Source organism: Embiotoca jacksoni, unplaced genomic scaffold (genome assembly GCF_022577435.1).
Source record: "Embiotoca jacksoni isolate LCO1_2020_lvr unplaced genomic scaffold, fEmbJac1.0.p SCAF_20, whole genome shotgun sequence".
Classification (NCBI taxonomy): Eukaryota; Metazoa; Chordata; class Actinopteri; family Embiotocidae; genus Embiotoca; species Embiotoca jacksoni.
Window position 1 is genome coordinate 10,337,115 of NW_027185341.1, and position 17,887 is coordinate 10,355,001.

General features: G+C 41.6%; 1 protein-coding gene across 3 annotated transcripts in view; it reads right to left on the reverse strand.

Annotated features, from left to right (window-relative positions):
• Window positions 1–17,887, reverse strand: part of abcc3 (ATP-binding cassette, sub-family C (CFTR/MRP), member 3) — a 63,409-nt gene that overhangs the window by 14,860 nt on the left and 30,662 nt on the right. For all 3 annotated transcript variants that reach the window (XM_069156210.1, XM_069156209.1, XM_069156211.1), the window contains exons 7-22: window positions 16,944–17,075; window positions 13,409–13,657; window positions 11,175–11,352; window positions 10,825–10,986; window positions 10,239–10,331; window positions 9,582–9,785; window positions 6,688–6,834; window positions 6,499–6,586; window positions 6,057–6,123; window positions 5,845–5,971; window positions 4,227–4,403; window positions 3,789–3,956; window positions 2,618–2,801; window positions 2,422–2,530; window positions 1,856–2,006; window positions 258–465 (exon numbers count right to left, since the gene is read on the reverse strand). In XM_069156210.1, coding sequence (XP_069012311.1) covers window positions 258–465; window positions 1,856–2,006; window positions 2,422–2,530; window positions 2,618–2,801; window positions 3,789–3,956; window positions 4,227–4,403; window positions 5,845–5,971; window positions 6,057–6,123; window positions 6,499–6,586; window positions 6,688–6,834; window positions 9,582–9,785; window positions 10,239–10,331; window positions 10,825–10,986; window positions 11,175–11,352; window positions 13,409–13,657; window positions 16,944–17,075 — 2,444 coding nt within the window. The remainder of the gene's footprint in view (window positions 1–257; window positions 466–1,855; window positions 2,007–2,421; window positions 2,531–2,617; window positions 2,802–3,788; window positions 3,957–4,226; window positions 4,404–5,844; window positions 5,972–6,056; window positions 6,124–6,498; window positions 6,587–6,687; window positions 6,835–9,581; window positions 9,786–10,238; window positions 10,332–10,824; window positions 10,987–11,174; window positions 11,353–13,408; window positions 13,658–16,943; window positions 17,076–17,887) is intronic.

Genomic DNA, 17,887 nt, shown 5'->3' on the forward strand with positions numbered 1-17,887 from the left:
AGCTGTAATGCTTCTCCTTTTAAATCTGAGGGTCCAAGTTATTTTTGGTGTCCACAGCGTCTCTCCAGTGAGAGAGAGAAACCCTTTCAAGTGGCTGCAAAGCAAATTCATTTAGATTATTGCAATGAAGTCAGCAACAAGAAGCTGTGAGGGTGGAAGACGCACCAGGTTCAGGTTCAGGAATCATTCCACAACAGTTTGTGTTTTTACAAAAAATATGTAACTTTAAAGTGACTGTGACCTTCAGTGTTTCTTACCTTGTGTGATGCCCAGTGCCGCGTACACCCCCACCCTCATATTAACATTCTCCTTGGTCTGATTCGTCGAGGCGTCGTTGGTCCACTGGCTGAGCCAGATGTTTGCTCCGATGGCGGCGGCGCTCTGACAGCCGTACAGGAAGCAGATGAACACCGACAGCAGCGGTCCCACTGCCCTGGCGTACTCCAGGTACACTTTGGTTTTCACCTGGTTCGGAGGGAGATTACAGTGAACACAGTGCAGTCAAACATTAGCTAAAGTTACTACGATGTCTGTATATGTAGATCATTATATTTTGTGATTTTAGGTCTCTGTAACTTCATAACAATGTGTGATATCGCGATGTGGAGGAGGCGGGGGGAGAAAACACCCATCTTCTGAGGATGTAATGACGAGCAAGTACAGATTTGTTCTTGATGTAATTTGTAATTTGAAGGTGTAAAAAAACTCTCGCATGTATTTGAGACAGCTGCGGCTCAGACGGTAGAACGGATTGCCTACGAATCATAAGGTTGATGGTGGGGGTGTGCCATATCATATCGTTCACGGTAACACCAGTAGAGTTTTTCAGACGATAGAAAATATTTATATAATGAGAAATGCAATTTTATAATCTGTTTCTACGCAACCGTGTCGCATACATCTGCAGCTCATCGGGTGCTGTGTTCTACAGGTTTTCAGCTCAGTGTGAGAGTTCAACCGACGGCTGGGCGGCGCCGCCCCCGAAGCTCCGCAGCAGACGCTCGGGTGAACGAGTCGACTCGCTCCGAAGCCTAAAACCCCGTCATTTATGGGCAAACGTTGACACTAAACCTCAGACAATCAGTCCTAAACATCGCTGAATCTGCTGACAGTGGTGAGGAAGTAATTGGAAGCTCACCAGCTGATCATAGTCGTCCTGACAGAACAGCAGCTCTCCTGCACCGCTTTTCACTGATTATTTGAAGGCATAATGTTACTTTTATGCTGACATATAAATCTATTACACTTATTTAATTCAAATTGTACATTATTTAAGTTAATAATGAAATCTTTTTCAGTATTTCTTCATATCGTCAAGAATATTGTTGTCGCAAAAATACCCAGATATATCGTGATATTATTTTAGAGTCATATCTCCGACCCCGAGTTGATCCCAGGCCCCCCTGACTATATGCTGAGGTGTCCTTGAGGTAACCCCAAGTTGCTCCCGATGGCAGGCGGCCACCGTGCATGGCAGCTCAACGTGTGTGTGTGTGTGTGTGTGTGTGTGTGTGTGTGTGTGTGTGTGTGTGTGTCGGCGAACAGGAGACAAACTGTAAAGTGCTTTGAGATCGCTTGAGTGAGAAAGCGCTTTATAAAAAGTTTTATAAATTTACCATTCCTCTTATTCAGTGTAATGTCTCCTGAAATAATTGATATAAGGACGAATCTTTAGTTGTCATTAAACCTACATCTGTTTAAACATAATGGAAATGAACCTCTGAAGTAATGACATTATCAGTTAAGTAATTTAATCTGTCAGTACCACATTTCATCTGCGTCAAACTCAACTAGAGAACATATAGTGGGCTTCGACATCAAAATGGACAGAAGAGAGGAGTTTGAAAACACCGACCCTTCCCGTCTCGGCGGTCTCTGCCTGGATCAGTTTCTCCATCTCACGTGGTTTCTTCTTCTCCTCTGAATGTTTCCGTTGGCTGCAGCCGTGTCGTCTCACTGAGCGCGACCTGGGGTTCTCTCCTTCAGAGGAAATGATGCTGATCTGCCTGTGAAAGGGAGAGAGGGCAGTGAAATCATGCAGGGAACAACGGCAGGGAACAAAAGTGGTCGCTGCATCTGTGTGTGGTGGCGGGAACGATGGTTTCCTCAAGTAGTGATCTACCCTTGTTATGTACAGTTACTGTGACAACAGTTATCTTATTTTTTATGTCTCGGGTACAGTCATGTTGTGTCCTGGAGTTTATCAGCAGCTCAACGAAGAGAATTCCTACTCAGGAAATAGCAGAAAGGTGTTGAGTTTTGAATGTTTTATTCAAAACTTCCACCAGAAGAGGATTAAAGAATGTGTGTGAGTGTGTGTAATGACCAAATTGCTTTTTAGTTAGTTTAGAAGCACAAAATTGCAGTATAACTACCTTTAAGGCTACTCAAATAAACAACATGTTCAAATATTCTCAATACCTTATGAAATTTCTCTTGGCCTCATTGATCACTGGCTCATTGTCCACCATGTCTGTGTGGTTGCTAAGGGCATCGTCAGGGAACATTTCCTCTTCTTCGATCAGGTCATCTGTGAAAAGAAAACAACGGAATAATATTCTGCCGGCAAACGAGCTCAAACATCTGTCATCTGCGCTGGAAGGAAGCGTTGCTCTACCGGTGGCCTCTTCCTCCTCCACGATGTCCTCCAGGGCGTAGTTCCTCAGAAACTCGGCGAAGGCCCCGTTCTGTTTGAGCAGCTCCTGATAGGATCCCATCTCGGACACCCGGCCCTCCACCATCACCATTATGTTGTCCACCTGAGGCAGGAAGCTGATGCCGTGTGTCACCAGAATGCGTGTCTGCGGTCAACCAAAAGAAACCTGTTTCTGTTTTATCTAATAAGCAACAGACAGTACAGTTTAAATATATAGAAATAAAGCTAACCGCCAGACAGACACACCTTTTATTACTTCAGTGACATAGTAAGACCCCTTTCCCAGCAGCAAGCAGTTACATAAGAACTCAAACAGCTCTTATCAGAAACTGGTGTCATAAATATGAGAAACCAACAAGTAATAACTTTATAACAGCTGATGCAACTTCCTCTCTTGTAGAAAGATAAGACAACTTACTTTGCTGAAACATGACGACATGCTCAGAGCTCTGTGAGACTAAATATTAACATCAGTGTGCAAACATGATCACAATAACAATACAAACATGCTGAAGTGTGCAGGCATAATATTCACAATGGTCACCGTCGTAGTTTAACTTTTACCTCCTTGAGGCACAATAGGGACAGTGTGGCGATCCCATGAGTCCTCAGTGGAGCCTAAATGTTTGTACAAAACTTCATGACCATCTATCTGATACTTGTTGGGATATCTAATATTCCATAAGCAGTGGAGAGACCACACCGTGGTGCTACGAGCGCTGCTAAAACTCGTCCTACTTTGAGCTTCACCAGCCTGAAACGGAGTGACGTTCAGACTCCGAAGGCCACATTTAGGAAACGTTTATGCAAAAGCAGACGTGGTTACTTATAGGCGCGGGACATGATTCTCCAATATTCAAATAGTCGTTAAAATATTTTAAAATCGATTAGTATATGCTTTATTTCCCCCCTGTTTCCTGGTCCCCAGTTGTAATCCGTTACTCCTGCCAGAGGGTGGCGGTAATGCACCTAGAAGCTGTCTGCCAGCCACCTTTAACGGCATGAGGAGAAGGAAGAGAGGAGAACCGATTTCGGATAATACTTAAGATTCCAGTTCATTGACCTCCACAGTGTTGATTACAGGGGCTTTTTATATGACCAGCTAACTGAAGTTGGGGTTAGACTCTCTCACCTTGCCCTTCAACGCCCCCTCTGGACCGATGAGGTTGTCAAAGATGTGTTTGGCCACGTGGGCGTCCACGGCAGACAGCGGGTCGTCCAACAGGTAGACATCGGTGTCACTGTACAGAGCTCGAGCCAGGCTCACCCTCTGTCTCTGACCCCCGGACAGGTTGATGCCCTGCGGGACCAAAACACGTCGCTTTAATGACAGTGGCTGTTGGCTAATGTACCATGTGAATATATAACAGCGTTCCTCGAAACAAAATCGGAAACCAAAGTTGAGAAAAGCATCCAACAAACTGGAGGGAGACTAGAGAGAATGTCTGGTGCTCGATCTTTGATGATGATCAAGAACTGCTGCGAGGAAACCAGAACTAAAGCAGAAAGTGAAACGAAAAGCGGTGAAGAAGAAGAAAGGAAAATGAAAGGGCTTCTTCTGCTTTTCTACCTTCTCTCCGATCTCCGTCAGGTCTCCGCCTGGCAGCACCTCCAGGTCGGGGGTTAAAGCGCAGGCGTCCAGAACGCAGCGGTACTTCTGCTCATTGTACTGTTTCCCAAACAGGATGTTGTCCCGCAGGGTGGCGTTCTGTATCCAGGCCTGCTGCGGTACGTAAGCCACTGATCCCTGAGGACAGAGGCAGACAACTGTTTCTTCCTCTTTACATGTTTTAATATATCCTATTCTGGGGATGTTTTCCTTTCTCATTTTCCCAAAATGATTCCCTCTGCTTCAAGACTCTCTTTCAGCCTCTTTATGTTTTGTGCCATACTGTTGCACAGGCAGGAGTCCAAATGCAACCCTTCTGAATTTTTGAGTAATATGATGGCATAATGTCATAAAATATGAAGACCGGAGTTGAGGCACGTTGTCTTGGCATTTATTTGAATTCATCACTTTACTTTAATGACCAGTGTCAGTGGTAATTTAATACTATTTTGTTATGTTATCATTTTCTTAAGATGAGAAGATCAAGACCACTTGTCACATATGTCCATTGAACACAAAGTAAAAAGCAGCAAGTGATCATCTTAGCTTACCTCAGCAAAAAGATTTAAAGCGGGAAGCAACAACTAGCCAGGACCTGTAAAGCTCACTAACAAGACGTAAATCTGTACAAAAACATTTTTAAAAATCAAGCCAGGCTGGCTGTTTCCACCCGTCTCCAGGCTTTATGCTAAGCTAATCACCAGCTGACTCTTCTCACATCTGAGCAAATAATAAGAGTACTTTCAAAACGATTCCTCTTACACTGTCAGCAACGACATTAAAACATCAATAACTGAATTTATGATTATTTTTAAGGGACAATACAATAACTCTTCACAACTGCCAGTACAGTCAATACAAAAGCTGTGACTAGAATGAACCAGAAAAACGTAGGATGCGTTGTCAATACTCTATCTTATTCCTTTGGGAGTATCTAGTTTGTTTTTTCTATCTAATTTGCATCTAGTTGTAAAGCACTTTAAAAAAAACTCAATAAATAAAAAACGTATTTACACGTTTGGCGTCTTTTTTGAATGTGGACTCAATGTAACAAGAGCTGCTGTTCTCACAGGACTTCTCTGGAGGAATAAGGGCATTACAAATGTCTATGTGGGAAACACATCTGTGATCACAGGAGGAGGTGGTGTAGATGTTCTAATATAAAAGCCTCCGAGCGCATTTACTCCCGAGTCAGCGGGAACATTAAATTTGTTGGCAGTAAAACAAGCTCATTTTCATGGCTGTACTGCAGAAAGACAGTACAGTGGATTCATCAGTGCTTTTTCAGTGAAAATAAAGCTGACGAGAGACTGAACCAAAACATTAAAGTTACAGCCCATAAAGCCAAAACAAAGAGCTGAAAGATGATCAAATTCACCATAGAGCTGAAAGGAACCAGAAAGTCAGGGGATGATTATCTGGGCTTATAAGCATAAAAAACCTCTTCCACATTATACAAAGTCATCTGATCCATTTTTAACACAAAATATTGCATAATGCACCTTTAAATGGGGGAAAAGAAAAGAAAATGACCTGCGGCTTTCTTGAATATTACACAGAACATGAAGCGAAGTCTTACCCGAATAGAAACCTCCCCCTCCAGTTTCTCCATTTCACCCAGCAGTGCAGAGATCAGGGAGGACTTCCCACAGCCGACGTGGCCCACCACAGCCAGCAGGGAGCCCTGAGGCACCATCACGTTAATGCTACAAACACAAAGTCAAACGGTTTCATAAGAAATGCAAACTCACTCAAGTGTCAACATACAGAATGCGGCTTTTAAGGACGTACTTGTGCAGAACTGGAGGATCTTCTTTAGCCCAGGTGAATTTCCCATTGATAACAGTCACTGAAAACTCTGTTGAGCAACAAAATGACACGTGAGTTTCTCCTCGGTTGCTTAGAAAGCGGCGCAGATCTGTCAGGACAAAAGACTTTTGTCAAAGACAAAACTATTAATCAATCAAAAGCTCTCCAGGTCTCTGAGTCACTGGGTGAAAGAGCAGTGACTCTGCACTTTTGTATTTCAAGAGCCTATTGAGGTTACACAACGGACCAATGTACATGACAATGCAAGTTTTATCGAGACATTGCGATCATTGACGTCTTATTACAGCATGAAAGGTGACATAAGTAAAGTAAAAACTCACTGAAGCCGGGCAGGATGGTGAAAAAAAAAAATCTACAGGTTTTTTTTTTTAAACGTTAATGTATGATGAGTGTTTAATTTTACCTGGGTTTGGGTTCTTTCTGTCCACTGAGTTTGGATCCAGCTCATCGTGACTCAGGAAACTTTGGATTCGCTTCAGTGAGACGCTGGCCTGGGATGGAAAATAATCACACAGGCTTTCAACGGAAGCTGCAAAACAAACAGACACTAGTTGAAATGGAAATGAGAAAGCACAGGAGAAGAAGCGCCCACCTGTACGATGCTGCTGATGACTTGGGGAAGCATGTTGAGAGGAAACCTGAGGATGTTAAAGAGCGACAGCGACACAAAGGCCTTCTCCGCATCCAGCACGTTGTTCTCATCCACGGTCACGTACACAGCGAACGTTGTCAAGGCAACCTGGGGACACATGGGTAAACAGGCCACTCAGACAACAAGGTCCATCAGAGGGTTGTTGCACAGCAGCCGGTGCCGTGATGCTGCATTACCGGTGACTCAGCGATAATCTCAACATCAGCAGCTGGGGACATTCAGCACATTACAGTTAATAATCACTGATGTAAGCTGGCTGGTAAACTGTGCATTTATCTGATAAATAAAATGCCCACAAAATCAAATGGTTTCATATGACCTTTGACACAGATAACTGCTGTAGACTTCAGCCCAAATGAAGAAAAGAAAAAGCTGGTGCTGAGTCACGCTGCTCCCATGTAATCTCATTGGTCGTCATGGCACATGTAGACAGTTCGCTGCTTTTCTTTAGACAAAACTAACAGACCTCCACCATCCAGTCATGTCTTTCAATAAGTTTAGGAGGCAGTCAGCCGATGTTGCTATGGCATTTTCCCTCGAGCTTGTCCGGCTTTGCTTTGCAGGAACTCGTCTCTGTTGTCAGGAGTTCGACGGGGGGACGAGTCAGGAGAATATGTAACAGTCTTTTGTACCAGCAGGTCATCTCGACTGTCCGGAAAAAGTCAAATTTTGTTAGGTCTGTTTATTTTTACTTTTATGCTTTTATACAAACCAATGAGCCAAGGTTTTACTTATTACCAAGAAACTACTGATGCACACAGAGTTTATTGATTAAACAATTTAGGGGATTGTCCTACTGTTTCTCACAAGACTTATTTTTGTCTGTCGACTTACACACCAGGTGCACGCTCAAGGAGAACACCATGATTTGGGACATTCGGTGCCGCTCTCTGATAAAGTTGCGACTATCGAACAGATAGGAGGGACCTTGCAGTAGACAGGAGCAACACATGAGACAGTGTCGGGTTTCCTCCCCTTTAGGGCGCTGTTTCCTGTGACCGGTGGAAGCGAAGCGGAGCGACGTGGAAGTGAGACCAGCCTACGCACCAATGAAGGGAGAACTGAAGTCTAAACCACGGCCTCCCCATCTTTTTTATGACCAATCACATTCTCATTTAAAACTCTGTGTAACGCTAAGACAGACACTCTTTTTTGGATAGTTGGCTACAGTTAGCTGCTTGCAGTCTGTGGTTTTCTGAACAGAAAAGATCCATGTACATGCTGATTTTGATTCTCTAATGCTTACATAAATTGCTGAACTGAGGAATAACAATTCTCCCGGACTCTCTCTTCGCAAATCAACGAACGCCCTGACAGTTTGAAATATTACAATGAAATTGTAAAGCGTAATCCAAGAATCTGAAGCCAACTGCACCTTGAGACCTGTGACTATAGTATAACCTAAATGCATTTGGTCTACGCTGCAACAGCAGTGAGCCAACACTGATTATGAATCCTGTCCTAAATGTTAAAATCCTGGGGAAAGCACACTTTAAAGACTTAATGGCTGCAAAGGAAACATGACATTTGGAGTGATGGCCATTACAGATACCCAAGAAAATCTTAACTCTTAAATCTCAAACAAAACCTGTCCACACCTTCCACCCAAGCAACCAGCCGTTTGTGAACGGCCGTGATGAAGCCTCAAGTTCAGATCCCCATCTCACCATTTTTGAGTGGTTTGGAGAAGGAAGTGACCATATTTGGACGGGATGGGGGGGGAGCGAGCAGTGGATCTGACTCGATCTGATTGGAAACCCGTCAATACTACGTCCTGCCCACCGATAGCCATAACCTGACTGCACCACAGGCCTGTCAATCAAACAGACACGCCCCCAAAAACATGTCTTTTTGAGGGCTAATATCTAATTAATGACGAGATTATTTTCAGATGGACCGCCAGAAAACTAAGAAGAAGAAGCGACTTTAACTAGCAAAACAGAAATAACTTGTGGAAAAAAAATGTTGACTTCGAATTTCATGAAAAGCTGAATGGGAGTCTATGGAGCCGGAGGTGTTTTGGAGCCCCTAGTGGCACTCGGTGGTACTTCAGTTTAGGGCACTTCCGCATTAGCCTCATTGTTTAGACCCGGAAGCTACGTCCACTTTGAAATACACTCAATGCTTCCACCTCTAATAGATTCACTTGGACATCATCTCTCCAAGAAAAGACACAACTAATTCTGAGATTAAGAAGCGCTCAATATGCCGATTCCGAGAGGTTTGCTGCTGTTGTTCTAAACTTGTGTAACTTCAAACCCACAGGTGTAACTCCTCTGTATTAGCAAACACATCCCTCCACTGGCATATACTGATGATTACGATACCTCCAATGCTAACTCCCTATATGCTCAATATCTGCTTACAGTTTGTCAACTGTTGCTGTTGCTTTAAAGGGGATCATATCTCAATGTTGAGCTCACAACTTATTTCTGCTGGCCTCAAGTGGACAAAAAAATCTGTTATTCTTTAATGGAAGCTGTTTCCTTTATGAAATTAAACAAATTTAAGTTGCTTAACTAACTTCATTGTGGGCATTTGGCAACTGTTAAAACAGGAAATTATCAAAACATAAATCAAAATAAATAAATGTGATAAACCACACTATTTGCAGATCATTTAAAAAGCCTCAGACTAAGGGCTAAAAACTTAACTAGGAGATTGTTAATGCCAGCATGTGACTATGTTTTTGACATTCATGCAGCCTGTTTGGACTTTCTCCACATTCAGCATTCTCTTATAACTAAATTGTATGAAAATGGCCCCGGCTGCTGGGGACATCGACCTATCAGATTGACAGCAAAGTCTCTTGCTGACTTGTGGGCGGAGCCTACCAGGAAAGGGGCGCTGGTCCAGGCCATGGTGGACAGCGCTCCCAGGTAGGCCGTCTTGCGCAGCACGTTGAGCTCCTTCTGCCGAATGGCCAGGACCTTTTCTTTGAAGGAATTCTCCCAGGCGTACAGCTTGAGGACTTTGATGCCGTTCAGGATCTCGTTCATCAGCTTGATACGAGAGTCCTTGTACTGCATCTGCTCCACCTGAGGATGACAAGAAGACAAGCCGTTCTTTATTTGTAAATGAATAGCCTTGAAAATGACCACATATTCAATTTAAATGTACACAACGAATCCTGGAAACGGCCTGTCACAGCCGTTGCAATTAAAGTACACGTTGCAAATTAATCACTGCATTCACGCTTGTACAAAACAAAACGATACAAGTCAGAGTTTGAACCTGGGCGGCCGGATATGTCCTGATGCTGATACTGAAATATTAAAACACCTTCTCTTGTTTGAGATAATAATATATATGGAACATTTCTCCAAATAGAACATCCAAACTGATGGATCATGAATGAATTGTATATATGATATATAAAACAAAAGCATTAGCAACTCAAACTGCTTAAAACAATTCATAAAAGTAAATCTAAACAAAACTAAAGTTTGTGAAGGCATAAGCATATAGTGATATGTTTTGACTGTTCATACCTGGTAGGTTCGAGTCTTCATGGCAATGACAGCATTAAAAGGGATCAGCATGACCATGACGGCCACGCCGGCGAGCACAGAGGGACCGAGGTTCTGTGAAGTGCAGCGCAGGCAGCGAATCAGGGAAGACGTAGTTCAAGAACGAATATGTGTACATGTAAAGACAATAATATGGCAGCTCACGCTCACTGAAAGTTGGAAGGTTCATTAACATTAAAATGTTCATATATAATTCATCAGCAATGAAAAGCATTAATGTCCAGATGCTAATTTGACTTCAAACTAAATGCAACATGCATGACGGTGACGTATATTCTCTATAACTTTTGTATATTGCTCAACAAATTTAATATGGGTGAACCTTTCTTCTACGAATCTTAGAAGGAGAACCAAATTCTTTCTAAAAGAAGGAAACAAATGACTACGTCATAACCCTGTAGTGTAGGGTTGACCAAGTGAGAGACCCACGGCTCCTTAAACGGGAAGAAACCTGGTCGTAACTATTTACAGTTTGTTTATGACTTAGTTCTACAAAAATGACTCATCATGACGCTTCCTGTAACTCATGCATAATGTGTTCATGTACCTGCCAGAGGAAATACAGAGCCAGCATGATCTGAAGAGGAGCCGACCACAGCATGTTGAGGAAGGTGGTGAGATCCATGAACCTCTGAGCGTCCACAGACATCAGATTTACGACCTCTCCCACCGTGGAGGAACGTTTGGCAGCGTTAGTTATCACCAGCGCCTGCAGACCAAAGATGAGCGGAAACAAAACAACACTTAACATTTATTCTCTGTACACCATATCATATGTCCTCTAAAGCAAGATGTACCACATGAATGAGATTCTGCTCAGTGGTTGTAAGAACGGACACTTTGCGGTCTCTTTTAGAGTGAGAGTGAGCGACTGAGCTGTGAGTGGTTCTTGCGTACCTTCCTGTAAATGGCTCCGATGAGAGCGGTGCGTACATTCATGCCGGTGACGAAACAGTACTGAAAGTGATGGTGGAGGATGAGCGTCTGCAGCAAGGCTGTGAAGAACATGAGGACGGCCAGCGTGTAACCCCACCAGTCAGGGACACCTTTCTGTTTCGTGAACGAGATCAGCATACTGGAAAAGTAAAGACAGGGAAAAGTGTTCGGATTAAAGCGCGTAAAGATGATCTAGCGTGTTAATAAAGGCACATAGTTAACTTCTTGTTATCCCTTCAGCCCCTTCACCTATTGGACACACACACACACACCTTCTTTGCATGAGAATGTTTGGTGTAGTTGGCACATGCTACTATCTGTCCATCTATGACCAATAAGCTGGTGTTTATGGAAATTCTGCCATTACAACGATTTCACTGTTTTGGCACCAGTGCTGTACAGAAACAGTGAAGTCATGATCATTTTGAGATGTAGAATAACAAGAAGTTAGAAAACCATTTAGTAACTTTAGAATTGAACTTGATATTATATTTCCTTACTTCCCTGAAAAAAAACCAAGTCTTGTTGTGAAATATTTGATAGGTAGACATTTTTCACACTAAATTACTCCCCGATGATCTTTTCTTGACACTAAAACGTTACTTCTGACTGAGACACAATGTTTGGCCTCCGCGCACTCTGCTGACCCCCAATAACAACGTTGAAAAATAAAACATACAATAGAAAAATGTCCCAGATGACTTATTCGTAGTTGATCACACTGGTGAGAAGCCGTGCTGCTCTTCTGCTGTTGGACGTTCAGCACAGCTCCATTTACATGAGATTTGAATCTCTTCTGTGACTCCACTGGAACAAGCTGATTGCTATCAAAATCAAATACACTACATGTTTTCAATGTTTGTCCTCCAGCACGTAACAACATGTTGGCACCATTCTGATAACGCAAATATTACAGCCTGGAAATTGAACACGCCTTCTGACAAACAATCATCTGATGGTCCTGTGTGAGTAACGCCAGCACAGCCTTTCTGCTACTGCAAGACTCAACGTTCGTTCCAAATGTTATTCTTATTACTAAAAGGTTAAATGGTTTGGGAAACTAATTTACAAGATGTAAAATATGAAAAGCATTCCTGGAAAAAAAAATTCTGGTTTACAATGATTTAAAACGGATATAAAAGGGAACCAATCGTAAACCAATGGTTGGACTTCCCATTGACATTGTAGTAGATGAAAGGTTGTTAGGTTGTAAAGCTTCTCTTTTCTTAATTTCCTTCCTAATTTTGTCATATTAGACCACACTGTTCTTTAAATGGCTCAAATGAATTGTTTCTTTCAATGTGCAGTAAAGCAGTGAAGCAAATCATGAGAACCGTTTCTCAATAGAGGAGAAGCAGTGTTGCATGAGCCAGAGCCTTAAACCACAGTATCACACCCCAGGCTAAGGAGAAAAGGTAAATTTGCGTCACACGGCTTTAATATGGCAAAACATTTAAAAGAAAATTATCTGAAAGACAGCTGTCATTTAAAAGAACAGAAAATCTGGAATTAAAATTAAGATTAAGTTTGACACTACTTCATTTGAATTAAATTTAATTTCTATATCGCGAAATTATAACGCAAGTTATTTCAGGGTACCTAACATAGCAAAGTCCTTGCAACAGAATTTCACAACTATACAGAGAGGAACACAACAATTCAACAGGAAAAAACGTCCCTTTAAGAGGAAGAGAAACCTCGGAAAGAAGGAAGGAAAAACTCCCTTTTAACAGGAAGAAACCTCCGACAGAATCGGGGTCAGAAATCTGCCTCGACCGAGGGGAGAGCAGAGAGAGAAAAGGACAGCATGGCGATCCAAGAACACCAGGGACAAAGATTGGATGTCAGTATTAATGTAATCTGACCATAAAGAAATATTTACATACATGCTGGAAAATGTGGTCAGCCACCTCTGATATTTTATTTCACTCATACTTACACAGAGATAAGGCTTCCACACAACAGCTGCTATCACTACGTTTCCACCATTTGATGCATAAAGAGGAAACATATTTCTCTATTGACTTTGCATCCCAAACAAGGACAGTATGTATTTTAAATATAAACGGCTACCACATTTTGGATAAAGATATGCAAAAACACATTCTGACAACCGTATCTGATAACACTGGAACAAAGGAAGTTTGTGGTGGCAGAGAGAGCGCACGGTAGTAAAGTGTGATCTTCCTGGTTACCGGAGTAGCTGAGGGTTGACGAAGGTGATGGCATCCTGCAAAAGCTTGTAGGCCGAGCCGATGAGGAAGTAGGGTCCGAAAGCTTTGATGAGTGCGCGTAGGAAGGACGGCTGGTGAGTAGCTGCTTTCTGATTGGACAGCAGTACCTCCACTTCCTCTGGGCTGGTTTCACCTCCTCCTCCCGCGATGTGGTTGGTGGTTGACGGTGGCGGTCTGGAGTACACTGCCAGGCTGGACAGAGTCTGCTCGCTGTGGACAGAGCATTTGGGCGTTACGAGAAATTCAAAGAGTCGAGAGAAGGAGAGATTATCATCATAATAATAATAATAATAATAATAATAATAATAATAATAATAATAATAATAATAATTATAATTATAATAATAACAATAATAATAATACAGCAAAGAACTCATGGTCTGGGCCAGCTTTAGTTTCTCGACTGATCATTTGTTATTACCCCTTTGAGAGAACTGTAGTATTGTTGCCTTCTTACCATCAGGAATGTGTTGCCACGGGGCTATATTATTGGTTCATCTCTATTTACACTATAAATAACAAAATCCTTCCTGCTCAGATCTTCCCTGCGTATTTCATTACAAATGACAAAATCTTATCTATCTATATAACATTTGGTTGGACCTCAGCCTGTCAGCATTCCTTTCTATCCAATCATCACTTCTGCAGATCAGTTTTAAAGTGCATGAGACACGACATGGTACGTTGTACTTTTTAATATCGATACTTGGTAGGACAAATTCATAGGTTGATAAAAAAAAAAAAAGATTCCTGATTTGGATCCGCTCCAAAATTGAAAGGTTTCTTCCTTGGTCCATCTTACACCCTCCTACCAAGTGGTTTTTCAGTAACCCCGCTGACAAACAGACAAACAAACCACACTGAAGAACATAACCTCTAGCACAAAACAGCTGATAGACAAAGACTCAACAGAGAATTTAGCAGCAAAAGTACCAAATATTGTAGATGTTATATTGCAAGATTTATTGGAGATCAAAGTAGAGCAATAGTGAAGGTACAAATGAAGGCTAATACTGTAAGGTAAAGTGCAATAAAATCAATGATCCTCTCTTCTAATAGGCTGACTCTTCTCTGAATGGAATGACACTACCAGGAGATGAATTGCAGTACAACTATTTTCATCTATTGATGAAATGACTAATTGTTTTATCTCTATATCTTATCATATCAAACACACGTCAGTAACCTCTTTGTCGAAATCAGATCCTTCCGGTAGCGAGAAACAACATAAACAGTTAGAAAAACAACTGGGAGCATAAAATGCTGTCGCACTTCCCTTTTTGACTGCTTGTGTCTGCATCTGTTTAAACAGTAAATGAATTATTCTCGTATAATAGCAGCTAAAAGAAAAGGATTCGAGCGCTGAGCTGACTGCAGTTCAACTATGACAGAATTCAGCTCAACACCAAACAGGTTTGCTGACCGTGAGTGAAAAGGCTGATTCGAGCTGTTCCATATCATTTTACAAGTTGCTCTCAGTGTAGAAAAAACAGTGAAACTCTGACAGGAAAACTGCGGCACAGAAAGAGGAAGCAGCCTTGATGAAGGTCAGAGTTCCTCAGACTTGTCGAACGTGTTTATTGTGCTGAAGTGTTGCAGTATGTGAAGAGCTGTTTCCAGTGACTGCGCTGCTAAACCAACTTCTCCAGTATCTCGCTGAACACACTTGAACTGTGGAATGTAACCTTATAGACATAAGAAAAGTTATTAATTTCGCAGCGCAACGGGAGACGGATTTAATCCTTTTTCTGGCTCTCACATAAAAAAAAAAACACACAAGACATTGTAGCAACAACGCCGTAAAAGAAGCGATTCATATCTTTTTCTGACGTCTGCAGACGCTCTTTGGATGAATTGTTGCTGCAGTCTATATTATTTAGTTGTTCTCTTCTGCCAGTTCCCCACAGCTCTTTAAAGCAGTTTCATATATAAGAGGGCGCTATCCTGCTGATAGGGTTACAAAAATAACAGGGTTTCACGTTCAGAAAGGAGTGAGCATACTGCACACACACACACACACACACACACACACACACACACACACACACACACACACACACACACACACACACACACACACACACAGACACACAGAGCCCAGCCCTCTAACACAACATCCTCTCCTTTCTCTGTTCTGAAAAGATATAAAAGGAAGGGCAGCTTCATAAAAAAAAAAAAAAATAGAAGAGTTTGAGCCAAAAAGTTGAATCCATGACAGAATCCAGACTTTTTTTTTCATGTTATACTGTAGATGTCTCTGAGAATCAGAATGAGCTTACAAACCTCAAGACTCATTCAGTTGTGTCATATCTACTGGTAACCTGCTCAGACTCGACTGTCTGCATAAAGCGGATGCTTAAACATCGTGAAAATGAGAAACCTGATTAACACAGCTGGAATTTTGTTGCCCATTTATCACTTTACGGACAGCTCTGGTCACACTTTGTATTTTTTATGGTCAAAAACCAACAATGAATTAATTCTTCTTTACTAACAAACATTGTGAGTGTATTCAACACCTCCGTATCTTAATCCTGTGTGTCAAAGAGCTGCACTGGTCAAACTGTTGGAAGATCGATGAGCCACACTTCGCCCCTGGTGACATATTCCTTTATTACCCTGAACACACTTGTTTACTTTAACTCAGTCCTGTAAACAACATCCTGCTGCCCTAAATACTCAATAAATGATGTGTATTGATCCATGGCAGAAAATAGAAGAAAATAATGCATTTGTTTTGGACTATTTTCCACCATGGATTTTTGTTAAAAAACAACAGCGCTCAGCTGTTTCAGGATTTTTTTTTTTTTAAAGATGTTCAGCCCCAGTAGAAACAAAGAAGCTGACAAAATGATCTCTGTTGCAGGAGTCTTGTTTTATCTTTGTTGTTTTCATACATCTTTTACTTTGTTCTGCTGCAGAACTGATGAGTCGTCAACTCAATTTCGTTGTATTTTTTTTTACAATGATAATAAACTGCCTTATGCCTGATGCTTATGCCTTATGAGTGTTGAGAGAAAAGAAGAAACATAATTCCCTTTTCCCTATCCAAGAAAATATCAATACAATTCTGACAAAGATGAAACTGAAACATATGCATAAATGTATAAACCCAGAAACCTTCACAACACAAAGGAAAAGCTGTGCGCTCCCACGAGGACGTCCCTGGGGTTCTCGGAGCATCATATGTCAGTAATAGACTTACAATGAGCCTTCCTTGGTTCAAAAGTCTGGCAGCGAATAGAAATGATTATTGACCAGCTGTGCATTTCATACAGTATACAGGTTACAGCAGTTCTCTGGTTTCCAGCTTTAACCTGATTTCCCGCAATAAACTGCAGTCTTAGTTTGCAAACACAACATCTGTTCCAATTTCATACACTGTGATACCAAGAAGAGCATTTATATGAGCGGCAGACGTACTGGGAAGCATTTAGCCTGTACAATTTACAGTAAATCAGAAACCACTCGTCCCCTCCCTGCTCCACAGACGTACCTCTTGTCCTTGGCCTGCTCCTTCTCCCACTCTTTGAGAAGATTGGGCACCATCACCTTGGAGCTGTCGCGCTGGTTCAGAGACCACAGGTCTTTGACCTGCAGGGGTGTTTTGTAGCCTTTAATGGCCATCCTGAGAGAGAGAGAGGTGTCATTCAACTCGGTAAATGAATCAATTCAACATTAACAAGTGGATTTACTTCCAAATGAAACATTACCTAAATGGTTATTTTGAATCTTTTTAGGAGGATTTCTTCTATCCTCTCTGTGTTTCATTCATTGATTCATTGACCACACTACGATCCGAAAACTAAAATCCTCTATCTCGGAGCCAGCTTAGTGAAAGTTGCTCTCCACAAAAACACTTAACTGAGTTTTCTGGATTTGCTAATCATCATCATCATCATCATCATCATCATCATCATGTACTATGGGATTGGATTTCACCGGAAATTGGCTTGATGTATTTTCCGGTACAAAGAGGCAGATTGGTTTACAGTACAAAACAGAAAGAAGATGCTGTGCTTCCATCAGAAAAAAGGAATATCCTCTTTGTTGCAGGAATGAACAGCAATTAAAACAAATAATACCAGAACTGCTGATGTTAGAAAACAATTATCAATCATCCCAAACATAGTTTCACTTGTTTACAGTAACTGGCAAGGCAATAATCCACAATTAATCTACATGTTTATGGTGAAAACTGTCATTTGTGATGTATGTGGAGCCCCACAGTCTTTAATACCAGTAAACAAAAATACGGTATGCAATACATGATCCCATGAATAAACAGTATAGGATAAATTACCAATAAATTCCAAAATAGTTTAAGAACCCAACATCTTATGAAATGTGCTATCATCACTCATTTTCACACTTAAAATATTTTACCTGAATATATTATTCTTTAAATGAAAATACCCTTTTTCATGTCACTTTTTACGT